Genomic DNA, 27637 nt, shown 5'->3' with positions numbered 1-27637 from the left:
CAAATAGATTCTTCAAGAACCGCGGATGTGCCTCCACATTCTATTTTTGGTAAAAAACCGATATTACTCGCGAATCTCTGTAATTTATGACACGCGTTTTCGCACATATTATAATCGCGTATAAAGCATTCCATTTATGTAAAAAATTTTAAAGAAAATCGCGGTTTAATACGCCGATTTGTCAAAATACATTTTAGCCGATTTTCGTATTTCCATGGTATCTATATCCGCGGTTTTAGTGGATGGATTCGATCGCGGAACGTCTCATCAGATCCGTCGCGGAAATTGAATGGCATTTGTAAATTTTAAACGCAAAAAATAGGTTTTTTTAAAACATCCACGCATCAAATATTGGCCTTTAGACTCCAATTACTAGGATGCTGTATGGAGCACACTCATGAGATGTGCATTAAACGACGTAAAATCACGAGTTCTATAATCCTATTATGAGTTTTGAGTATTATCTTGCTGCGCGTCCGAATTATTAAAAAATTCAAAAAACCCCGAAATTCCGGCTTCAAAATGTCAGCATCAATTTTAGGTGGATGCAGTGGATATATCGAAAAATGATACACTAGTATCATGAGCTTTGGTATTCCGTCCTAGGTAATGACCAGAGGGATACAGCGCTGGTCGAGCAAATTGATAGCTCCACGTTTTGTATGGTGCATGGAGACGCTCCTACGAGAATAAGAGGAGACTGCCACAGCTCGCCAGATTTCACCATGTACCGTCAGGTTTGATGAATGACGTATCCCGTCATTTCTCTTGGCTCAGACCCTCTTCCAATCATAGTCTCCGTAAATAGACCACCCGACTTTATAACCTCTGAACGCCGTACTTTTCTGACCCACGGGAAAGCTGATTGGCGAGGATTCAGAGAATGTACCAATTACTGCTTCAGAGAGCTGTCCATTCACTCCTCGGGTAGCTGAGAGAACTTTCCGTGACATGATCACTGCAGCAGCCGCTCGCTAGATACCTGTTGGTCGAATACCCGACATCAGACCAAATTTCCCAGCAGAGGCGACGGGACTAGCAAATGCGCATGATGAGCTTCGTCGTACGAACCCTGAAGACCCAAGTATTATAGAACTTACTCTTGAAGTCAAAAGAACACCTGAAGCAATGCCACATTGGTACAGGATTAAGTAAATTGTGGGCAACGGTTAAATCACACTCGAATCCGGGAAAGAAGGACGATAGAATGGATGTTACTTTCAACGGCGTGACAGTAACTGACCCAAAGAGGTGACCGTGTTATTTACGCGGCAGTTTATAGAGCATCCCAGTGATAGGGCGGAGAGGAGTGTACTTCGTCGTATAAGAAGAGCCCTCCCTGCCGAGAAGGTACCATCACAATTAACGATGGGCGATGTTGCAGATGTCATCCGAAACGTGAAATCATCCAAAGCGTAGGACCAACACTGAATATCAATGGTTATACTTAAGCAACTGAACCCGGAGTTGAGTATTTAACAAGCATCCTCAACCTATAGTTGGCCACCCATATTGCACCAGAAGCCTGGAAAGTTGGCAGGGCGGTCCCGCTACTGAAGCCTGGCAAGGATGCCAGAAGATGTGAATGGCATGGCAAGGATGTCAACAGAGGTGAACGGTACAGACCGATTTTACTCCTGTCGCCAGTAGCAAAGATTCTTGAGGTACTACTCCTTTCTACGATGGGAAACAGTTTCCCAGTTGTCCAGCATCAACATTTTTTCCCGAAAATGTATCATTACATATACATACTATTATAATAATTATTTCCCAAACATCCCGGACGGGAAAAGAGAGACTTCTCTCCATACTATACATATTCTACACTTATCAGTAGATGACTGAATCAGAACAGGCTGTGCATCCGAACAGTCGTGGTGGTACTTGACCTAACGAAGGCCTTCGATACCGTCAGCCATGCCAAGCTGTTCGACGATATAGAGATGGCCACTCTCCCGTCGTGTTTGCGGGCGCCAGTCGTTTGTGGAATTCTGAAACAAGGAGTGCAAATTTTGTAGAGTGAAACAGGGAGTTCCCCAAGGCGGGGTGATATCTCCGGAAATTCCACACCCCAGACGGCATCGAAATCGTAATGTATGCAGATGGATGATTGTACGATCATGGCGTCGGGTCCCATCGTCGATGACAATTGTGATAGGTTAACTGTCTACATAGAGGACCTAGTGCAGTTCTTCCATCTGAGGAATATGAAAACAAACAAGGCTATAGTCGGGTCGAGGCCGACTATGTGATACCCTACACCACTACCCCTGTGCATAAGCTTTTGACTGGTAAAATTCAAAATATTAAAATTGGGATAGCTTAGCGCATTTGCTCTGAATGTCTTCATTAATACAGGTCAAGTTTTTTGAAACGCAATTAAGTGCATCGTCAGTACAACTCAAATAAAAAATGGAAAAATGGGATGTACGCCAACCGTCAATAGGCTTCTTTTTCTGTGAGACGCCCATCAACCCTCAAAATTTCGTGAGGATCCGATCAAAATTCCGACCTGTATGGAAAAGGGGATGCATTACCGACTATTGCGATATCGCTGTTGTTTGACCACCTATGACAACCTACTTTACATCGATGTAAAGGTGATATTTTCTATTTTCCTTGCCAGGTTTTGCTTTCGATATACCTCTTACAGAAGAGAGATATTCGCATTGAAATAAAACGTCGACTTTTTGTCCAAATAAGTTTTTTTCCCATTCCGATCCCTGAATATTATTCCTCTGAAGGGCCCCCATTAACCCCCAAAATTTCGTGACGATCCAATTAAAAAAATGGATGTATTACCGACTATTGCGATATCTCCGTTATTTGGTCACCTACGCCAACCTGCTTCACATCATTGTAAAGATGGGATTTTCTACTTTCATAGTCAGACTTTACTTTTGGAAGGTCCCCACCCAAAGCTGTGGGTGGGCGCAAAAATGAAAAGTTGTGTTCTATTAGCCGTTATTGCGATATCTTCATTGTTTGACCACCTACGACAACCTACGTTACATCGTTGCGAAGGTGATATTTTCTTCTTTCATTAGCAGGTTTTGATTTTGACATACCCCATATAGAAGCGGAGATATTCGCTTTGAAATAAAATGTTGACTTTTTCTTCCAATATGTTGTTTGCCTATCCCGACCCCTGGATATCATCCGACCATCATCCGCCACGCGCAAGACACAGGTCAGAAGTAGGAACAAGATCAAAGAAAGGGAACAACTGACAAAGAAACCTTGTTGACCTCTTTCAAACAATAGGCCGGTCTGTGGTGAGCTAGGCGGCGCCAGCGGTGTATGCAAATGTTAGCGCTACGCAGTGGAAGAATATTCAAACCTGCCAGAATAATGCCCTGAAGATTGGAACCAGGTGCCTCCTCATGACACCAGTGGACCTTCTTCATAAGGAGACGAAAGTTTTACCGGTGCATCAGCACAACAGCAACACCTGATGTGAGAATCTCTGTCACGATTTAATGGATAGGCTTCCCCCACTCAAGCACGTCAGAAGAGATCTTCATGATCTAGAGAGAGAGAGAGAGGTCCTAAGGTATAAACGAGAACCTCTAGACCAAAGAGCATATCAGACAGACTTGGATAGCATTCACACTGATGAACTCGAGCAGGCAGTACATAGATACAGTGTGAATGCCGTACTTAGGGTTCATACCTAATCCATCACAGCAGAAGAACGACAGCTGTCAAGTGTTTTTATCCAAGTTAAAATCCGGAGGATCAATCATATTCGGGCCGAATTGATGCTACGATACCCAACACTTGCCCTGCATGTGGATTGGGACCACACGACAAGCTGAATTTGTTTAGCTGCCCAGCTAATCCCACTTTCCTGTCTTCTGATTCTTTTTGGACGGACGCAGCCAGTCCAGGAGTCTGGATACAGAGGAACCAGGACCAGATAAGATAAGATATTTCGGTTGCTACAACAACAACAAAGGAACCCATGGTATGACCGAGAATATACCGAACAATCAGGAGCATTTCGTAGCGCACGGTAGAGGTATGGAGAGAAAAGGAGAGAGGAGAAACTTCTTTTCCGCAGGGAGAAGAGAGAAATGAAAAAGCGGGAGTGTGAAAAAACGAAATGTACTGGAGCCATAATGAAGTCCGAAAATTCTACCAAAAAGTGAAACATCAAACTGATGGCTTTGGTACAGACACAGATATAACGGGTGATTTTTTAAGAACTATAGGAAAGTTTTCTAAAAAGAAAAAAAAAACACATAAAATTCAGAAAAATGCACGAAATCTTTATTTAAATCGATATTACGGTCCATATAATTTAATGTTTGAAGATTATTTCATGCAAATGTTGACCGTGACTGCGCCTCAAATGGTCCATCCGCTTAGTCCAATTTTGGCATACTCTTTCCAACATTTCGGCCGGTATCTCGTGAATAAATGCATCAATGTTGTCTTCCAATGCCTATATAGACATGTGTGTATAGACATGAGCTTTAACACAGCCCCACAAAAAATAGTCTAAAGGCGTTAAATCGCACAATCTAGGCGGCTGAACCCAATTTTTCGATAAAAAAGTGGATCTTCGGCCAACTTTCCAAGAGCTCATTCACCAAAAATTCTACGTTGCGGTAGGTCGTTCGGCTTCAATTCTTGCATTCTTGCAAGCGTTGTTCGTTTGTAAGACGATTCATTGTTAAATTATAGAACAAACTGAAGATGTTTGACAGTGAAACAAAAAGATAATAGATAAAAAATCACCCGTTAGATAGGCTGTCGATATCCAATCTATATTCGGCTGAAGAATAATAAGGCAGCAAGGTGTTCAAGTGGGGAGGCGACACGCTTATAAGAAGAACGCTGATTGGAAGATGAGCATCATATTCCAGCAAAATGTTTGTAGCCAAAGAAGTAGTTGAATCATGAGTGCAAGTGATTTCGGACTACATCTTTTTACGTGAAAGAAGTCATGATTTTTACAAGGTCATGGTGCGGTGAGGATACTGTCTAATTTGCTTCTTAAGCACACATTTTGCATTAGTTCTTCGTAGCGAATATATATACATTCCATGGAATGTATTTTGAACTGATTTTTCGATTCATTTAAAAATTGAATTGCAAGCATGCATTTTGAGGATATGGGAGAAGTTAACATATATTAAACGAGGATTTTCACTGATTTGAGACCTCTGGGCCATTTGGAAAAAGTATTTAAAAGAGTTGTGGTAACTTCTAATTGATATTTATGCCCTCTTTCTCTAGTTTCGTTCAAATTACTACCAAACTCATGTTTTTGTAGAACATTTTTGTTTGAAAAACAGTAGTTTGATAACAGTTCGATAGTCTTAGGGTCATTATTATACGTTTTCTTTTACTATCGGTTGTATTTGAAAACGAAAAATAAACCAATTTGGAGGCATTAAAAATATAAAAATATATAATATAGTTAATGCCAAGAAGCTCCTCCTAAAAATTTTATCATCACATTTAAATTAGGGCTGCTCAAAGTGCGCCCTTCTGCTGTCGGTGTGTGTCAATTTGCTCACTCACACAATTAAAAAAGAGAGCTTTTGCTTTTGAAAGGACAATTTTCAATACACATTTTTTTTCTATGGCAAAAGACAACCCAGCATACTAAAATTACTTGAGATAATACTACAAAAAAGTTTTAAACTGCATGTGTAATAACTAGAAAATGATCTAAACGGTATCCCATGGAAAATATTTAATATGTACAAAGACGTATAGAAATAAAGACTCGAACAAATGCATTTTTGAAAAACATGTGATAATATTTCCACATTTTCGTTACAGATGGCTAAACAACTTACTGAAATTGATAACAGCAATGTCAATCGCTTTTGATTCCCATTTATCCCCACAAAAAACATAAATGTTGTGTTTTGTGGCTAAAATTAGTTTCTTTACTTTTATTTATTTTTTATTTAATAAAAAACAAAAGTGAATGCCATCAAATTTGAGTTTAAATTTGCTTTTTGTCAATATTCCAATGAATAACATTTTTCGTTTAACAGAATGTTGTTATGATATCGTAACAACAGAGGTTAACTCCACCTGCAGTTAATTTTTCACAACTGACTTTTCCCATCTTAGTATATTTACACAAAGATTTAAATACAAAAAGATTGGAAAACTCAATTGTTAACATTTGTCAATAGATGGAGTTAAGCTCTGTTGTTACGATATCATAACAACATTCTGTTATGTAGTTAACCATTTCAGGCGTTTTAACCGCTAAGTTCATATTCAATGAACTGGAAACTGCTATTGAATACAATCCTGAGTCCAACTTTTTGCTTTCCAACAATTTGTATAAGCCGAATTGCGCTTTAATGGGGTTTTTATCATTAACATACCCCTGTTGTTGGTAAAATTTTTATATATTTTGTTTCATAAACATTTGTGCATTATGCATCTTTTCAAGTCTTTACAGTTCTATGTCTTTGATTTACATCTCTGATATGTACGCTTAATTTTGGCTTCTCCTGTCGAAGCGGAACATTTTTATAAATATTTTTTGTTTTGGTATTTTATAAAATGACACAAAATGGTATGTTGGGATACTATGGGAAATATTTGTATTTTCAAACACCCAGCCAGCATTTTTTGAAAATTTTAATCAAATTCGAGTCTTTTTTGATCCGACTGCACGATTAAAAAACTAGAATATGAGCTCATTTTCTGATCATAAATGACTCCTTTGTCGGGAGGAAATCGTAACCTCAGGCGACTCTTTTAAACAAATCACAAATGAGTCTTTTTAGAGTCATGTTTATAATCGTTTACGAGTCTTTAGGGAGTCATCTATGAGTCTTGTTATTAGGCGAAATAAATTAAAAGAATTTTCTTTTTATTCTTTTTTGTTTCTTTCCTTTGTTTTGTTGTCTTTTCTGCTTTGTTATTTCTTTTAATTATCCTTTGTGTTGCGCGGTGGTTAGTATACTGCTTCTTCATTTCACTTGGCAAAACCTGAACACGTGTTTTGTTTGTCTATAATATACGTTACATTTATATCAAAGTTTTGTAGAAAGTGTATATGAGAATTATTTACAACCAAACAAAAGTAAAACAAAACAATAAGTTTTTAATCACCTAACTGTTCAAAATATGATCAGAAGATACATAATTATAATCACTTTTCAATCACCTGCATGACCTTTTTTTGATTAAGCATTTTTTAATCTTCATGAAGATCCAAATGTGACAATAAATAACGAAAAAGTAGTCACATTTCAAACGCCTCAATGATTTATTTGTGATTGCTACGCATTTGTTTTTGTATTTTAAATTGAACTCTTTTCAATTGCTACAGGGAGTCACTTTCGAGTCCCTTTCTGATCATACAAGCGACTTAATCATTTTTTGATTACCAAAAGGACTCTAAAATGACCCCTCAATGTGATTTTTGAAAAAACAGTCTTCCAAATGCTGGCTGGGATCTTCCAAATGCTAGCTGGGCAAACACAGTCTCAAAATATGTATGTAGTTGTGTGCACAGGCCTAATTTAAATCGAAACTATAACAAAAGAAGACTTATAACAATGGGGGTTAATGAAATTGAAATATAATGAATATAAAACAATGGACTATCTCAAATAAGTCATTTTAAAAAGCGACTGAGTGCAAATAAAAATCAAATACTTTTATTCTAGAAAGTTAGCTTTTATTACTCAAAAATACCCAAAAACATCTTAAAACGCTTCTTGCATAGAGTAATGCAAAATAAGTGATAAACATCTAAAATTGATTGCATGCTAGCTGCACCATGCCCTTGTAAAAATCATGACTTCTTTTATGTAAAAAGAAATAGTCACTTGCACTCATGATTCAACTACTGTTTTGGCTACAAACAAATATGCAGTCTGACATTTCTTGCACCTATGATTATCTTTTTGGATACAAACATTTTGCTGAATAATTAAAATACCATAAAATAAATTGTTTCTTGTGTTCTTAAGAATTTTATATGCAAAAAGTTATTATAAATGTAAACATTGCTAAAATGTGAAAATTTTATAAAATGGATTCAAATCGGACATTGTCAAAATGTGAAGAACGGAATGCATTTTTCATGATTCTGCGTGGACTGCTTCTAAAAAAGCTATTCAATCACTACTTCACATAGAATAACTTCAGATAAATTTTGCTGGGATTGTATACAAAGTAGTATCTGGGATCTATGAAATAAATGGGCTACCAATGCGGATTTAGACAAGGCAAAATTACCACTGACCAGATATTTACCTTGCGATAAATCCTAGAAAAGACATAAAGATGCAGTGGCAATACATACGAACAGGTACTAAAAGTAATTATATTGTAAGCATATCTAAAAATTCCATCTTCGCACCAATATTGTGAAAAGTTTCAAAATCCTAACTTTGCTAGCGTAAAGTCATCACGAAATCTATCAGTCAATAACCCAACTCATACAGTGTCGGCCAAAACTAAATCACCCTCTCATTACATTTTTTAAAATGGTAATTTTTTTACGAAAGCAAAGATGTATTTTTTTTGTATTTTTCTTTTTATTTATTTATATTTTTATTATTGGAGAATACAAACATAAGGAATCCAGAATTTAATAAACAAAATTTAAAATTAAAAAAAAACACTGTGAAAACATTTTAGGTCGCAAATTCGAGGTACAACAAAAACTATTTAAATCAATATTTTGTTTCGTATCCTTTATTCTGAATAACACAAGCATATCTTTTAAGCATAGAGGATATTAAACTGTTAATTATTGCAGACGATATTGCTTCCCATCTATTTTTGCGGCTTCAAATAAATTTTCTTTGGTTTTGCAATTTTTTTCTGTTGATTTTTGAATTACCGATCTCCCACAAGTCCCAATCGAGAGCTAAGATCTGGGGATTGGGTGGGCCAATGGAGAACTTCTGTGGAATTGCTTTGGAATCACTCATTAACCACTTTCGATATATGTTTTGGCTCGTTATCTTCCTTGAATGTAGATGCACATTCCAGGAAGATAGCGAGCCAAGTGGCATCTCTTCATCAGCATAAGGCAACATCACGTCTTTTAATTACGATACTTGAAACGATCCATAATTCCATAAATTTTATGATTTGATCCAATTCCTTTCCAGACCATTATGTTCCGCATCCATGTTTTACAGTGCCCTTACAATATTTAGGATTTAACCGTTGCCCATTTGATCAACTTAGATTCATCAGAAAACAACACCGCCTCCATTTCTGTATACCCCAGTTCAGATAAGTCTTAGCGAGTTTAAGTGCGGCTTTTTAATTTTTTGACGTTATGAAAGGTTTTTTTCTGCCGTCGACTGTAAAAACCGGCCTCTGTCTCTCTTCTGTGACTCGTTCTTTTGCAAATTTTTAAATCTAAGCGATTTTGTATTTGACCAGAAAACGCTGTAGCATCATTTTTGGATGAATATAAACAATATAGGTTAATATTTTGTATAGCCCCTTTATAACGGTACCTCCTGATTTTCGGTATTTTGATGATTTAAGCCACATTTTCATACTAAATTAGCTGTAATATGGTACTTAGGGTTTCTAGTGGTCACATAACAGTTTTGTTCGCCTTTATTTGCGACCTAAAATGTTTTTTGAATTTTAACTTTTGTTTATTAAATTCTGAATTCCTTATGTTTGTATTTTCCAATAACAAAGATATAAACAAATAAAAAGAAAAATCCAAAAAAAGATACAACGTTGTTCTCTTAAAAAAATTACCATTTTAAAAAGATGTACTGAGGGGGTGCTTTAGTTTTGGCCGACACAATTACAATTCAATTACTTTGCTGTGATTAAAACGTGAATCTTTTTCAAATTCAATCTCTTGGTATCCTTGGCTAATTGTACATTATGTACACATTATACTTGCATACAAAAATGTCTATCAAAAACTTCGCGCATTAATAAATGTAGGTTGCGGCATTAAATAGCATCTGAATATGAAAAATAAAATAAGTAATAATGCCCTAGAGCTGTTTATGGAAATAAAAACACAAAAGTTGTGATTAAAAAAAAGAGAAAACAGAGTTATCATTATTGATTCCCAAGGCTTTTGAAGCAGCCACCTATGTATGTTAATGTGCTGAGGGCCTTTGTCTTAATGGTATAATTGAAATCCCATACTTATGCCGCATGAATTTCCATCACTGTAACACCGTTCTGACAGTCAGAAAATATGTAGATATATAACGCATGCTTAACAATTTCACCATCGCCTCAAAATGAGGTTTGTGTGGTTGCTGTGAGTGAATACAGTCATTATCTGACACGGTGTGTGTGTGTGTGTGTGTGTGTACATCGGTGCGTATGAGTGATTTATATTGACAATATAAAATTAACTCATAACTCATACGTCGTAATCATAGATCAGCATTTGGTTGCATTTTGCATTTTTCTTGATTCTTATTCAGTCTCTTTTTTATAATGTACATGTGAGGGAGACCTAGTGTAAAACAAAATTGAAAGTACAACTCATTAAAAATCTCTTTTGCTGAAAGACTTAAACACTCGATGTGATTTATTCCCCCATTAATTGTCTTTTATCTTTTCACCAGCACTTTCATTCTTTCACTTGAGTATTTCTTTCATTCAATGCAGAGGATTGTTTGTCTTCTTGATACGTTTTGTGAAGATGAAAATAAACAGTGAAGACAAAACGAAGAACGATAATCTTCTTGAAGTTGTTTAACTAACAAAACCAATGATATTATGAGCATGTCTTCTTTGTTTTCTTAATGTCATGAGAAAGGCTTTTCAAAGAGAATGTACGCAATTTTTTTATACAAAGGGAAAAAAGAAGATAAAAAACGACAACACTGTGGAACGTAAAATTCCATCTGATTTGAAGGTATATACACTTTCAATTGCGTACATTCTCTTTTATACCCAAGTATGTTAAGCGAAATCCGTTTCAGACAATTTGGAGTTGATTTAGTCATGTCCGTTCGTCTGGCTGGAGCGCACGAACACTCTCGAACGGATCAATCGATTCGGTCAAAAATTTGGCTTTAGTAATATTTTGTCCAAACTTAGGTTAAGTTCGAACGTGGGTTATATCGGGAGTGGACAGTACCTCCCCCACAAAAGTATTCACTGCCCCATACGACAGTACAAGTTTTATCAGGAGCAAGTCTATAGTTCCTGAGAAAAAAGCCTGAAAGGTGCAAAAAAACCCCTATGATACCGTGTGTAGTGGTTGGAGTGCAAGATAACTCTCGAACGGATCTGCCGATTCGGTGCAAAATTTGACCTTCGTAATATTTTGTACAAACTTAGTTTAAGTTCGTAGATAAGCCTTATCGGTCCACACCTTCAGGTACCTCCCCCACAAAGGTTCAAAAATGTTCGGAAAAATTGTAAAATTGTACGCGCGATAAATCTTGAAGGGAGTGACCGATTTCGTCCATATTTTATACATCCTAATAGATATAGATCAGGTTCGAATATGGACTATATTCATCCACTCCTTCGGGTACCTCCCACACAAAATTTTGGATAAGTTCACTTTAAGACCGGCTCTGGAATTACTTTGATTTTTGTTGAAGCAACTTGAATTCGCTGCCTCAATTACCAAGGTTAAAATTTTTTCAGGGGCAAGTCTACACTTCTTGTGAAAACAGGCCGAAAGGTGTAATAGCCCTTATGGCACCATATGTAGTGGCTGAAGAGCACGATAACTCTCGAACCGAATACTGCGTTCGTCCACACTTAGAATATCGTAATATTTCTTCGAATATTGGATGAAATTCGAAGATGGTGCTTATAGGTCCACTACTTCCGGTACCTCCCCCCCAAAGGTACGAAAATATTCGCTAAAATGGTACGCGCGAATCTCATAAACGTAGCAACCGATGTGGTCCAAACTTGGATCTCTAAATATTTTGTCCAAACTAAGTTTATGGTCCACTGTTTGGGGTTCAACACTTTTGTTTAAGTGCCGTTAAGGGTCTGTTCGAGCGATAATATGTTTTTCGTGGGCAAGTCCATGTTTCCTAATATAATGGTCCAAAGATCTAAATTATATGGTGACCAATTGAAATGACTCTCCCAAAATAAGATACACTTCCAAATGGACTACGTCGGCCGATTCCTTTAGGTACCTCTCCCGCAAAACTTTTGAGCTATAATCTAAATCCATATTTTTGTCGGAAAGTTCTTACGCCCAAAATTCTGAAAATATCCTAAATACAAAAGTTTTTTTTTTTTTTTGGAAAAAAAGTGTTTCACTTCACACAGGCTGAGGGTATATCTCTGTCGGCAAAGCCGACTGATACTTTTTTACTTGTTGCCCATCACTTCCACTTTCGCGGTTATGGTCCTCCAAAGGTTTGAGGCCTTTTTGTCAAAAGGGACCATTTTGCCAGCCTCATATTTTCTAAACCGCTAGGAATTTTAATTTGCTCTCGGAGGCAAAGATGTAGCTCTTGTCTTAAAGAACTAATTCTGAACACATAACACGGTACTCTTGAAGTAACTTTAAATGGAAGGTGCTTACACCTGGGAAGTTTTTGCGGATTCTGAAACTACAATGTTCATAGATGAGAAAAATCAAAAAACAAAAAAATCGCCAGAGAGCTTTTCAAATAAATTCAAATAAATGAAGTCGGCATATTTAAGGGTTTTTTAGGTTGTCACGATTTTGCTTGGAAACCGCAAGTCCTATCGAAATGGGACAAAAGGAAATGTTGTAGCTATGAAAATTCTCTACAAGATTGGCCCTTATGCTAATTTCGTAGGTTTTACCATTTTGAGATATAGAAGTTCAAATTGGGACAATGCATTGACTGTATCGTCTCTTTATAAAACAGTGTAATGACTGCAATTTTCCAACTTAAACTTATATATCTCAAAAATGGTACAACCTAGGAGAAATATACGAAAGCCAATCTTGTATAGAATTTTCATAGCTGCAACATTTTCTTAAGTCCCATTTCAATAGAACTTACGGTTTCCAAGCAAAATCGTGAAATCATAAAAAAACCTAAAAATGTGAGCTTTGACCGCGATTTAATTAAAAATCCCTCCAGCCATTTTTTCTTGTTTTTGGATTTTTCTCACCTATGAACATTGCTGTTTCATAATCCGCAAAAGCTTCCCAGGTGTAAGCGTTTTTCACTTAAAGTTAGTTAAGGCGCACCACGTACATATAACATTGTTTTATAAGGTAGCGATACAGTTTATGCATTGTCCCAATTTGTACTTCTATATCTCAATAACGGTAAAACCTGTATCTCAATAACGGTAAAACGTATGAAATTATTATAAGGGTCAATCTTGTAGAGAATTTTCATAGATACAACAATTTCTTTAGTCCCATTTCAATAGAACTTGCGGTTTCCAAGCAAAATCGTGAAAACTTAAAAAAACCCTAAAAATGTCAATTTGAATCGCGATTTATTTGAAAAACGCCCCGGCGATTTTTTTTTGTTTTTTAATTTTTCTCATCTATGAACATTATAGTTTCAGAATTTGCAAAAACTTCCCAGGTGTAAGCACCTTCCATTTAAAGTTGCTTCAAGAGCACCGTGTCATGTTATAGGTACCGTTACATGAAATTGGGGAACATCATTTTTTTTGCCATATTAAGAACGCCATTGCTTTTGGTGAAAATCGGTTCAGATTTGAATATAGCTCCCATATACATATATTCAACCGATATGTGGCATTTGGAGCACCAATCACGCTATTTGTGTCAAATTTTAATGAAATTTGGAATGTGTGACGGAATTTGCACTAGAAAAAAGTTTGCAAAATTATATTGAAATCGGTTCAAATCTGGATATAGCTCCCATATATATGATCGCCCGATTTGAGGTATTTGGTGCACCAAACACGCAAATTCTTCCAATTTTGAAGAAATTTGGAAAACTTCACCGGATTTGGACTAAGAGTACTGAAATCAATTCAGATTTGGATATAGCTTCCATATATATGTATGTTCGCCCGATTTGAGGTATTTGGTGCACCAAGCTCGCCTATGTAGGTCCAATTTTGATGAAATTTGAAATGTGTAACGGAATTAAGAAAAAGTGTGCCAAATTATATTGAAATCGGTTCAGATTTGGATATAGCTACCATAAATATTTTTTCCCGATTTGAGGTATTTGGTGCACCAACCACAAAATTGGACAGACATTTTGATGAAGTTTGGAAACTGTGTGTCTAGAAAACAATTCTCCAAATTATATTAATATCGTGGTGGTGTAGGGTATCATATAGTCGGCCCCGCCCGACTTTGATCCTTTCCTTAGTGGTTTTTAGTTCAATTTATTCAAAATTCTGTTTTCTTATTTCAGTAAGATTGGTATAATTAAGTTGACTTTTAATATTTTATCATGTCAACTATCATTGCAAATAATTATTTTAAATGTATTTTCATCTAACTTGAAATTTCATGGTCCAAGCACAAAAAAATGTGAATAATGATGGCAAAAGTATGTTTCCAAAAATTAGAATGTAAAAGTGGATGCACAAAATCACTTTTAAGTAGCCCAAATTGTTCTTTCCGTCGTCATTTCCCAACAGACAAATAGGATGACCGACTTTTAATTCATGTATAAAATATTAAGAAGAATAAAGTTTAAACGAATCTCTTACTTTCTCTATCATTTCTCTTTTCTGGAATGTCAAGTCCCATTAAATTGCCAAATGAAAAAAACCGATTCTGAATAATTCCACAAGAGGATGCCAAGTAATAGTTTGGAAAGCCAACAAAGAAAGCAGCAGCAAATCCACAGAGTTTGCTGGTCCCTGTAGAAGTTCACAGAATACCAAATTAGTAACGAAACAAAAGTACGACAAACAAATGAGATGAGAATGACGAAATGAGAAAGCAACAGAAACAGCAACAATAATGTAAAAATGCTACTGCCAACGCTGTCACTGTGATGATGTTTCAGAGGATGATGCTTTTTTCTCCTACCGAAATAAAAAACGGGAGATGCAAAATCATTTTAATATGCCAACATATCTGCTTTACCTCAGCGAATACGAAAATGAACGTCCATCAGATAGACAAACAAACGAATATATGCGGTACTCGTACATACATACATATAAGATTTGAAAGAGATGAAAAAATCCGTACTTTTTCTACAAGAAATCCCCAGTAAAATGACAAATAAGAGGTGAACGAGAAGCTAAATAAATAAAACGGAACAAAATAAGAAAAAATCCAACAAAATGAAATGAACTGAAGAAGCGGCAGACAGACACATCCATCCACATTCATCATACACATGGTAGAGAGATTCCTTAGTTATGGTTCATCCTTCATCCATGCAATCTAACCCCAATAACTGAAACAGTTTTACTGCCACGTCAGACATTTGCTACGACTAACACAAAAACCCACATTAAGCAACCACAAACAAAATGTGAAAAATGCGAGCCGGGCGAGCAACCAAAAAGAAGAGTTAAAAAATATTCAAGTCATCAAACTGCTGGCGTTCAACAAAATAACCTCTATCCATTCAACCATCCATCCAGTCAGCTATCCATCATTCTCTAGACCAAGTTAATGATATTCACTTTTAGAAGTCTATAAATAACTTACACAGTGGGTAGAATAACGAAGATGGCGAATTTTAGTATTTAAGATATACCTCTTGGACTATGGACTTGTTGAGATATAAAGAGAGTTTCCGTTATTTGTTATATTTCATATGCACAGCCTTAAGGTCAAAGGCCAAAAATTTGCTTTATCAAAATAATGGTTTTAGAGTCGATTTAGCCATGTCCGTCCATCTGTCTGAGTGGAGCGCACGAATGCATCAACCTAATAGTTTATCCAACTTAGTTCAAGTTCGAACATGGGACATATTGGTCCACTTCCTCGGGTACATCCCCTACAAATATTCAAAAATGTTTGCAAAAAATGGTGCACACGATAACTCTCGATTTGGTCCATACTTTGAACATCGTAATGTTTCTACCAGATATACATAGAACAGGTTCGAATATGAACTATATCGGTTCACTCCTTCGGGTACCTCCTACACAAAATTTCGGAAAGGTGCAGTTTAAGACCTGCTCTCGATCGTTGTGATTTATTTGCAAATGGTTGTTCTCGGGGCCTTATTACAATTGTGCAAGTTTTTTCAGAGTCAAGTCCATACTTTTTGAGAAAATGGCCCGAAAACAGTAAAATCCTTTACGGCCACAATACGGATACGATACGGATACTACGTAGGTCCAACCTTTTCATATCTTAATATTTCTGCGAAGCTTAGATAACGTTGTGATATGGTGCTTTTCGTCCACTACTTCTCCCACAAAACTTCAAAAAATAGCTAAAAACGCAATATCTCTTGTTGTTGTTGTAACAGCATATGATATTTTTATAAGTTCGTTTATCTCCTTAATCTGGATCTGGGTCTATTTCCAGTTCTAGGAATGTGCCTGCTTTGATGGGTTGTAACCACAAAGCTACTGGAGTCAGTTGAGAAGGTTAGACAGGGCAGTTGTAGTGCGGACATGTTGCGCATGCTGGGCAGATGTTTTGCACGGTGTCATCAATCCTTGTTCTATAGGAATTTGGACGGTTTCACCATCCCGAGCGTAGTTGAGGCAAACCTCTACTCTGATTTGTCGTGGCAGCTGACGCTTCTCACCTGCGATAAATGGGGGATTGTTCTCCGAGGACCGCATTCAAACGATAGTTGTTTATGGCATTTGCGACTGCATCTGCGTGAATGTCATTGAAACCCGCTTGTAATATGCTTGCTGACCTATGGGTTATCTCTTGTAGCGGTGGACGTCTCTTTCTGGATCATGAAGATCTCTCCTGAAATGTCCACCACCATATAGTGATTAGGATGGCTTTCATGGTATCACCCGAACAAGAACTGCAACGAGAGCATGTCATTGTGTTGCTGCAGTCGACGAATCTTTGTCTCCTCATGTACATGGTGCACTGTTGCAGTTCTCAGGACTTATATTCGCGGCCGTATAGCTTACCACACACCTATCGTTTTATATGTGGTGAGGACCTTGCCTACATCTCAGCCTGGCAAATATAGCTATCTGGCATGCGCAAATGATGAGAGAATGCTGTCGAAGGCCAACCCAAGAATCTTGACTCTCGACCATGACATTAAACTTAGTGCTCACACTTGCAGTCCATGTGGTAAACAGAGTGGCCGAAAATTTAGTGGCGGATATTTGTATATTCCTCGCGTGGAAAAAGTAAAATAGAAGTTCAACTTTTCACAAACGACATCAGGCAAGGTATCCGACGCCAAGATCGTACAATCATCCACATACGTTACTAGCTCAATGCAGTCTGGAGGGGATGGAATACAGGAGAGGTACATGTTAAACAATTCCGAAGATATCACACTTCCTTGGGGAACTCCCTGTTTCACTCTATGGGGTTTGGAACTGAACGACCTCTCTGCTAATCCGAACATCAGAATGGTTAGGCAGAATTCTGAAGCGATGATTAGTGAACACTCTGTGGACTAGCTTTCTCATGATTGATGAAAGTGTGGCGTTCAGATACAATGGTTATATCTGGCGACCGATAACACTCTCCGCTAATTCTGGCAGAGGCGTCCGTATGTAGAGCTATCAATCTGCTCAGCCAGCACTATACCCCTCTGGTAGTTTCCGAGAACCGAATGCCACAACTCATGATGAGTATTAAAGTGTCCCAAGGCCAGACGGTTATGACCTTCCCAAAGCGGGTTAATGTGGGACCTATAACCTGGAGTACAGCTTTTTAATGGCGTAAAATATACATTCTGCAACTCTGCCTCGGCAGCTACTCCCATCACGGTGCTCTTGAATCAAATTTAAATGGAAGATGCTTACACCTGGGAAGTTTTTACGGATTCTGAAACTACATTGTTCATAGATGAGAAAAAACAAAAAAAATCGCCGGAGCGCTTTTTAAATAAATCGCGATTCAAATTGACATTTTAAGGGGTTGTTTAGTTTTTCACGATTTTGCTTAGAAACCGCAAGTCCTATCAAACTGAGACTGAAGAAAAATTTGTTGCTATGAAAATTCTCTACAAGATTGATTTTCGTAGGTTTCACCATTTTTGAGATATTGATGTTCAAATTGGGACAATGCACTGACTGTATGGCCCCCTTTTAAAACAATGTCATGAAGTGTGCGCCTTAACTAACTTTTAATGAAAACCGCTTACACAGGGAATATTTTTGTGAATTCTGAAACAGCAATGTTCATAGATGACAAAAATCCAAAAACAAGAAAAAAATCGCTGTAGGGATTTTTAAATAAATCGCGGTCAAAATTCACATTTTTAGGTGTTTTTTAGGTTTTCACGATTTTGCTTGGAAACCGCTAGTCCAATCGAAATGGAGCTAAAGAAAATGTTGTAGCTGTGAAAATTCTCTACAGGATTGACGTTTATGATTTGTTTTCAGGCTGTAACATTTTTGAGATAAAGAAGCGCAGTTTACATTTTTAGGTTTTTTTTGTTAGGGTTTCGCGATTTTACTTGAATACGGCAAGTCTTATCGGCATGGGACCTGAGAAAATCTTATAGCTGTGAAAATTCTCTACAAGACTGGCTTATGTAATTTTTCTTAGGTTGTACCATTTTTTTAGATATATAAGTTTAAGTTGGAAATTGCAGTTATGACATTGTTTTATAAGGAGACGATACAGAATTGAATTGAATTTGAATTGTCCCAATTTCAACTTCTATATCTCAAAAGTTGTAAAACCTACGAAAATATCATTAGGGTCAATCTTGTAGAGAATTTTGATAGCTACAACATTTTCTTTATTCCCATTTTGATAGGAATTGTGGTTTCCAAGCCAAATCGCCAAAACCTAAACAGCCTCTAAAAATGTCAACTTGAATCGCGATTTACTTAAAAAGCGCTCCGGCGATTTTTTTGTTTTTTGATTTTTCTCATCTATGAACAATGTAGTTTCAGAATCCGTAAAAATTTCCCAGGTGTAAGCACCTTCCATATTAATTTGATTCAAGAGCACCGTGCCATGCATTCCAGAAGCCAGGCTTCAACGAAATGGGTCTGTATTGTACCGACTGCTGCAATAGGAAAGCAATTTCCCCATCTCCACTTCTGGTACCATCCTTCCTCAGTACGTTGTAAGCATCATAACGATGTAAGCTTCAGTTGTTGTTGAACTTGGTTTGCTGCACCATCGAGGCCATGTTATTCTTCCGACTCAAAAAATCCCCTACTTCCTCGCATGGATGCATTTTCAGGGATTGGGAGAGCAACGGCTGGTTGCATCTTACCGAATTTTGAGTGTGGTGGACGTGGATGTGATAGACCATATTGGTTTTGGATTTTCATCTATCGCGGCATAGAGCAAAAGAATCCGGAGCAGGCATTCCGGGATATGGTCTTCCCAACACAGACAAATGATATAAATTTGCGTGCACATTTTTTTCTCCGTGTACAAATATTTTACTTTTTCATGCTTTACGAAAATATAGACTAAAACTGTTTTAAAGAGATGTATTGGAATCAACAAAATTATTTCGTCTTTCAATTTTTTTAAATTTTTAAATCACTGTGCCATCTAAGAGTGGTAGTTTTTTCTTCACGTTTGTTCTACTTTTTTTAACTTAACACCTTCATTTTTTACTTACCGTTGCAACAATTTAGCGCTACGTTCATCCATGAGTGGATATTGACGTCCCTTTGATTTTCCCAAACATTTATTACGCTTTTCGCTGACCACCTGGCAAAAGAAACCCTTCTTTACGTCGTAACGTAAATGATTGGAATAATCGAGAGCGGGTTGTATTTTCAGAAAACGTTGCAAATCGTTCATCACCTCGACAGGATTGAGACGCAATTGTTCACCATCGATGATATGTAGCTGCTGGGCAGGATAATAGGAGAGCCAACGTTCAAGGTGTTGTGCGTATTTACCAGGATTAAGGCAACGATTACGTAAATCCCTGAGTGCTTTTGGTGCTGTATCTGATGCCGTTATAACCTGCAAAAAAAGGTAGTAAAGCAAAAGAAGATTAGTAGGGGTAACTAAGTATAAATGAAGTGTTATTTTAAGTTAAATGGTGTTAAACTATCTTGACGGTGAGAAAGTGGTTAGACATTAATTGGAGATATAAACACAAAATAAAATCAAAGTTCTTTAAGAGCTGTAATGAGGTATTGTTAATATCCTTGGCGGAAAGCTCAAACAGGCCATAAAATTATCATAATCATAAATTATATACTGTTCAACTTGTTTACAGTTTATTTAAAATCTGTATCAACAGCAAATAGAAGGTAACCGCTGAGTTAATGGGTAGTTTTACTATATTTACTAAAGTCGCAATGACCAAATTCATTCATTAAGACGGTCTACCGCTGTTCCATTCCCATCGCGCACCATTTGCTGTTTGTGATTATTTTATTTATATTGTTGAAGATTCAATCTCATATGATTGCTTAAATCTGGAGTATTCCCCCAATGGATTATCTTCATATTACTCTCTATTACAGAGGGTAATGTTAGAAATGCGCCCAACCCAAGCTGGGATATTCGTCATTACAATTCAAATAAAAAAATTAAAAAAAAAAACAGGGATGTATTATTTCGATATTTCCGTTGTTTGAGCAACTACGTCAGCCTACTTTGCATCATTGTTAAGGTGATATTCTCTTTTTCCAACGACTGGCTTAACTTTCGGAATACCCCTATATATTCGCATAAGAATAAAATGTTGATTTTTTCTCCACATAAGTATTTTACACATTCCGACCCCGAAATATTATCCGGCCTTAACCAAAATCAATCCTCTCTGGGACCCACATTAACCCCCAATTGATCCAATCAAAATTGCGTGAAGTAGGTTTAGATCAGTGTTAATCACCACTGGGCTCGCGAGCCGTGTCTGTGTGAACACACACAATCTCAATTGTGGTGAGTTTGAACGTTACTCTCACCACCGATCATCTTCTTGGTTTAGCAATGAATTAATGCACACGATGTTTATCTGGAGAGGGATAGATAATCTCGTGTGGGCAGAGATAATTCCTTTTGGAGATGAAAGCCCTTGGTGAGTATATTAAGAACCCCGAAGGACAGATCCGCCGTGAGTCGAACTTCCGCGTTATGGCGTGATGAAGTTTTTGCTAGAGACCATGTAAGCTATCAGGTATTAGCGTTATATCTTTGTTCACTGTTGATTTAGCTTATTTGTGAGATGTCATGTCTTCAGTCAAAACGAATGAGGATTATTTTCGTAGAGCACTTCGACCTTCTAACTTCGCTTCCTTCAATGTCCTTTTCGTCCTTTATTTTAAGAGCAACTATAAAAGTACCACAAGATGATGTTTTTCAGCTTCGAAATGTTCTGCAAAAATGTTGCTCAGAAAATTTTAGGTACGGCTCTCATTGACAACTAATCGATTTTGTCGCGTTTTCGTGGTCATTTTGTGCGTTTCGAGAAAAACGCTCTTAAACTTTTGGTGCTACATACAAATCACAATAAATTGTTGATTTCCAGTGCGCATATCTCAGACAATTTTGCTCTGATCGACTTGAAAAATTTTGGGGCATACTCTATACTACCTGTACTTCAAAGTAAGCCAATAATTTTTTTTTCGATTTTCTTTTTTTGAAAGTGGCAAGTAGGTGTATACAGTTAAATACTTTATCTACATTATCTTCCTGTAATTTGTAATAGTAGTTAACATTAAAATTTGTGTAGCAAATACCAATGTCAGAAATTTGACAGCTATTTGCTACATTTTCGGCCTAAATTGACTGCTACTTGTCATTTAGTGTTCCCAGTGGTCAATAAATGTCTCCGTCAAAAGTTGTGGACATAGGTCCACGTTTTTGTTGTTGTTGATTTGTAGTTTCGTAACAGAAAGAAAACTAATTATTCTATACAAGTTCCATACCATATCTTTCAAACCCCAAGCAAACAAGCAACTACAAAAATGTACTTACGATTTCAATAAAAAACTTTCTAGAACATATGATAATATCCTTTGCATTTTAACAGTTGGGTATTTGCCTGAATTTACAACGGTTTCGTACCTATGATTTTTATGTGTTCACAATATCTATTATTTATAGCTACAACTTTGTCTCAGAGAGGAAATCGAATTTCTAAACAGTTTGCAAAATATGTGCCTCACAAAACGATTGGTTTGAACATCAAGGCCCCAAACTTTTAGGGGCCCATAACAGTAAAAGTTTATGAGAGTCTCTATATCACGGCGAGACTTGTGTCTTCTCTTTTTTGTCTTCTACCATGTTGTGGAGTTAGAATGTGGTTAATAATCCTCTACGTACAAATTTGACACAGCGACATAGTATTTTTCAGTATCCGTTGGTTAGGTAGTCTCCTCTAAAATTTGTCTCTATTTAGATGATTTTTTCGGATGATCATCGGGGCACCCGCCATTACTAGATTATTAACAGCTCTAATTGTAAAAAGGGAGTCTAAATAGAACGAATTCAAAAAAGTTTTTAAAAATGGCGTTAAGATCATTAAATTTTATTGCGCCAACATATGAATCTAGATGTTTACTTATTGGCATCGGAACTTTAGAAAATAGACGTTATCCAATCAATCTTAATAATGTCAATTGTCCTTAATTTTTGAATAAATTATGTTTTCCTGTTCCTTGTCGCAGGCTTCGAGAATACAATATGTTCGTGATTGATATCTACAAAATTATATAATAGTCTTCTTATAGGGACTTGGCAAAACTACAATTCCCTTAACATAATATCAATGTTTGATTTAACGTACCAAGGGAATATCATTTAGACGTTTTTTAAATGCATATAAATCATATCCCAGCAAAATGTTCGATGCCAAAGATGCCATTCAATCATGGATGCAAGTGATCTGGCATGTCATCTTTTTAGCATCTTCATCGATGAATTTTATATGAGCGTGGACCCCAAAAGATGCTATTCATTTTAGGTACAATAAGTGTCTAACTGTGTTTTGTATTGATATTTTATTTAGATTTTAAATTTTAGAATATCAAATAATCGATAACACTGACAACGCTGCGGGATAGAAGACCAATAATAAGAAGACACGTGTCCCGGCGTTTTTTTCCTATTACTTCAACTTTCGCGGTCATGGGCCGCCAAAGACCTGAGGCCTTGATGTCAAAAGGAATCATTTTGTCAGGGACATATCTTCTAAACAGCTAAGAATTTGGGTTTACTCGTAGAGGAAAAGTTGTAGCCGGGACACGTATCTTCCTTTTTTTGGTCTTCTATCAAGCTGCGGTGTCAGAATATGGTTAATAATTTTCGTGTCACACAGTGTAAGTGAAGTTATTTGAAGTTGCTTTTTATCGTTGATACCATTCTTTTTTTTCCACCTGACCAAAATTTTTAAAGTTAATGTTAGCGAAAATTTATTATTTAGCAAAGATTTAAACTTTATTTTAGGCTTATTTTACTGATGAAATAATTTTCATTACTATTTTTTAATTAAAATAGCGTAAGATTTCTTGGCCAAATACCCCTTGTTTCAGGCTTCAATTTTCCACTCCAGAGTATGGTCAATTTTTCAATTTCGGAAGTTCAGGTGTCCAATCGTTTTTATTGTCATAAAGAAACCAACTATCGTTATTTCCCTAAAGATATTTTGGTGTCCAATCGTAGATCTTATCACAAAGAATTTCTGAAGGCCGATAGTGGTTTTCTTAATAAAAAAATATTCTGAGCAATAGTGAGTCTATCAATCCTGAAATTCTTGCACCTAATCGCGGGTATGTAAATGACGAATTCTACTGCCTAATCATGCCTGTAAATAGACTATTTTGGCGTCCAATCGCCGGACTTCTCTTATAGAAATTCTGGTTTCGATCGTTGTTCTTCTCATAAATTGATCAGGCACCAGGAAAACTCTGGCAACCAGTCTTGAATTCTTTTAAAATGAAATTGTGGCGTCCAATCCAAGATCAGTACATGTATACATTCGTTTAGCAAAAATCCATGAACAAAATGTTTCCCAATCTACATTTTTTATACTCTCAGCCTTTAGTCAAAATAAACCTCATCGAAATAATGGTTTTAGGGCCAAAGTGTGTTTGGAAGAATTCTGTTTCAGAAAACTTGAAGTCGACTTAGCTATGTTCGTCCGTCTTGGTGGAGGAACGATGATTCTCGAACAGATCGGTCCAAAATTTGGCCTTCGTTTTATTTTGTCCAAATTTTGATAAACTTCGAAGATCAATCCATTCTTTCGGTAACCTTCCACAGAGTATTTCAAAAATGTTCAGAGATGTGCAGTTTAAGACCTCTCTCGACAATAAATAAGTGGATAAGTGTAAGCTGAAGACCTAAGTAGTCATGGCTTCACTTCCTTTTTGCTAATAATTTAGTTATAAGTAAAAATATGATATAAATAAATTAATAAATAAAAAGACCTCTCTGGAAACGCTTTCCTTTTTTGCAACAAGTGTTCTCGGGGCCACTATTACTACAGTACAAGTTTTTCATGGGCAAGTCCATACTTTCAGAAAATGGCCCGAAAGCTGTAAAGAACACCTACGCCCGTTAGTGACTGGTGCGCACGACAACTTTCGAACCTTATACTGCGGTACATCCTTCAAAAACCATCAAAATAGTTGTTAAATGCAGTTTAAGGTCTGTTCGAGGATCCTTAGAAATGTTTACTGAAGGTATTCCTTGTGTTTAGAACGGTATTGTGTTTTTTTTTACTTCCAAAATGAACTATGTCGTCCCGGTCCATTTCTTCAGGTACCTTCTCCGCAACACTTGTGATCAATGATATAATCCACATTTTGTCGCCAAGTTCATACGTCCGAAAATGGCTACACAATTCTGAAAATCTCCTAATACATAGCTTTGGGTTAAAGGATTTTGGTTGTGTGGCCCCTATTCGATCTGTCCATAGATGAAAATTTCAGTTCACACAGACTCAGGGTATATTCCTGTCCCCAAAGCCGACTGATTCTTGTTGAGATTTTGACGAAGAAGAGAATCTGTTTTGTCCAGATTCGATTTAAGTTCGAAGATGGGCCATATAGGTCCACTCCTTCAGGTATCTCCCCCACAAATGTTCAAAAATTGTCGCAAAACTTGTGCGCACGATAACTCTTGTAGGGAATAACCGATTTGATCCATACTTTGCACATCGTGTAATTTCTACCAAACTTAGATTAGGTTCCAATATGGACTCAATCGGTTCACTCCTTCGGGTACCTCCCACAAAAAAATTTCGGAAAAGTTCGGTTTAGGACCTGGTCTCGAATCGCTTTGATTTTTGTTTACGCAAGTTGTATTCGCTGTCCTCTATACGACGCTGTAAGTTTCATTAGGGGCAAGTCCATACTTCCTGAGAAAATAGCCTGAAAGTTACAAAAAACCCTATGACACCGTGTGTAGTGGTTGCAGCGCAAGATAACTCTCGAACGGATCTGCTGATTCGGTCCAAAATTTGGCTTTCGTAATATTTTGTCCAAACTTAGTTCAAGTTCAAAGATGGATTATATCGGTCCACTCCTTCCGGTACCTCCCCCACAGAAGTTCGAAAATGTTCGGAAAATTTGTGCGTACGATAACTCTTGAAGGGAGTAACCGATTTGGTCCATACTTTGCACATTATGAAATTTCTACCAGACTTAGATGAGGTTCCAATATGGACTCAATCGGTAAACTCCTTCGAGTACCTCCCACACAAAATTTCGGAAAAGTTCGGTTTAGGACCTGCTCTCAAATCGCATTGGTTTTTGTTGTACCATCTTGTATTCACTGTCCCCTATACGAAGGTACAAGTTTCCTTAGGGGCAAGTCCATACTTCCTGAAAAAAAAGCCTGAAAAAAAGCCTGAAACAAACCCTATGACACCATGTTTACGGGTGGAAGCGCAAGATAATTCTCGAACGTAAATGCCGGTTCCGGCCAAAATTTGGCCCTCGTAATATTGTTTCCAAACTTAGTTTAAGTTCGTAGATAAGCCATATCGGTCCACTCCTTCAGGTACCTACGCCACAAAAGTTCAAAAATATTCGGAAAAATTGTGGGCACGATAACTCTTGATGGGAGTGACCAATTTGGTCCATACTTTACACATTCTCATAATATCTACCAGATATAGATCAGGTTCGAATATGGACTATATTTGTCCACTCCATCCCGTACCTCCCACACAAAATTTTGGATAAGTTCACTTTAAGACCTGCTATTGAATTACTTTGATTTTTGTTGAAGCAACTTACATTCGCTGCCTCAATTACGATGGTAAAAGTAGTTTCAGGGGCAAGTCCATACTTCTTGAGAAAACAGCCCGAAGGGTGTAAAAACCCCCTATGGCACCCCCATGGTCTATGTCGTTCCTTTAAGTACCTTTTCAGCAACATTTTTGAACTTTAATCCTTATCAACATTTTTGTCGGTTCATACGAGACCAAAATTTTGAAACCCCCTAAATACATAAGTTTATTGTGAAAAAAGTGTTTCAATTTGAACAGGTTGAGGGTATATCTCTGTCGGCAAAGCCGACTGATACATTTTTACTTGTTTTTTTTTTTTTTTTTTTTTTGATTTCGTTTGTCGTCACAAAGTCCTTTGTCAAAGCAGGAAAAAGGAACATTTCTACAAAAGTGCATCCTAATTCCCAAAATACAATTCAAAGAGTAACACTATGCAACACTGAAAATGCAAACAACTTCTAGTATGAATTTTTTGAAAATACATATTTAGACTACAAAAACCCTAGTAGGGTTTTGTACTGTCAGATCCAGTTCGGATTTTAAGGCCTCATCTAAACCGGGCTAAATCTTCACGTTTTTTGCATTTGTCAGGCCTTTATCTCAGTAACGAATAGGAATTTGGCCTTGCTGTCTTTAGCAATATTTTAGCCCTGTACTAGTAGAACTTATCTTCTGTAAAACTCCATCTACGGCATCAAAATCTATAAAATATAGAAAATTTTACATAACTGCTGAAATTCTGGTCAGTATGGGCTAAACTATTGGGAGTTGGACCAAGTAACCTTCTGCAAAAACCTTCCAAATAAAGTTCTCAACAACTCTTTAGAAAATTCTGAAACTCTAAAATGATTACTTCTTGTTGTTTCAGCAGTATTTTGCATCATATCTTTTACAACACGTATTTCAAACTCAGTTCACACCAACAGTTTATTCTCGCATTTCGGATTTCACTACATTTTTGACATTTTTATTAAATCGTCGTTGAAAAATGTACTGAAAACAACAGCTTAGAGGCATTTTACAACAATGACATGTTCCGAAGAGTTGTGTATTACATTCCAGGGAATATTATTCCAAAAGAAAATATTCATAAAAAATTAACGGTTGTGGAGATACGGTGCGAAATGTATAAAAATTGTGGAATTTTTGCATATATTTTGAAATTTGAGGCAATAAATGCAGTTTTTCGAGTTCATTCTTTCTCCAAATATTTTATTCTTGTCCTTATCTACAAATTTGCTTCTTTAAAACTCAATATTTAACCATGTTTAGATGGGGCCATAAAATCCGAGCTGGATCTGACACAACAAAACCCAACTAAGGTTTCTTGTCGTTTGGGTATGTACTTTCAAAAAATCATCAGTTCGAATTGTTTGCACAAGATCACATTAAAAATGTTGCACAGTGTAATCAACAGAAAAAAATCCGTGAATAAAATATAAATATTGACC

At 36.8% G+C, this 27637-nt stretch overlaps 1 protein-coding gene across 5 annotated transcripts in view; it reads right to left on the bottom strand.

Moving 5' to 3' along the window:
• sfl (N-deacetylase and N-sulfotransferase sfl) overlaps nt 1–27637 on the bottom strand; it is a 376849-nt gene that overhangs the window by 4619 nt on the left and 344593 nt on the right. For all 5 annotated transcript variants that reach the window (XM_073986437.1, XM_073986436.1, XM_073986440.1 and 2 more), the window contains one exon: nt 19608–19960. In XM_073986437.1, the coding sequence (XP_073842538.1) occupies nt 19608–19960 (353 nt within the window). The remainder of the gene's footprint in view (nt 1–19607; nt 19961–27637) is intronic.

This window comes from Musca autumnalis, unplaced genomic scaffold, assembly GCF_047663935.1.
Source record: "Musca autumnalis isolate F117 unplaced genomic scaffold, ASM4766393v1 scaffold_4, whole genome shotgun sequence".
NCBI lineage: Eukaryota > Metazoa > Arthropoda > Insecta > Diptera > Muscidae > Musca > Musca autumnalis.
The sequence above is the reverse complement of the archived record's forward strand: the minus strand, read 5'-3'. Positions and strand labels throughout refer to the sequence as shown.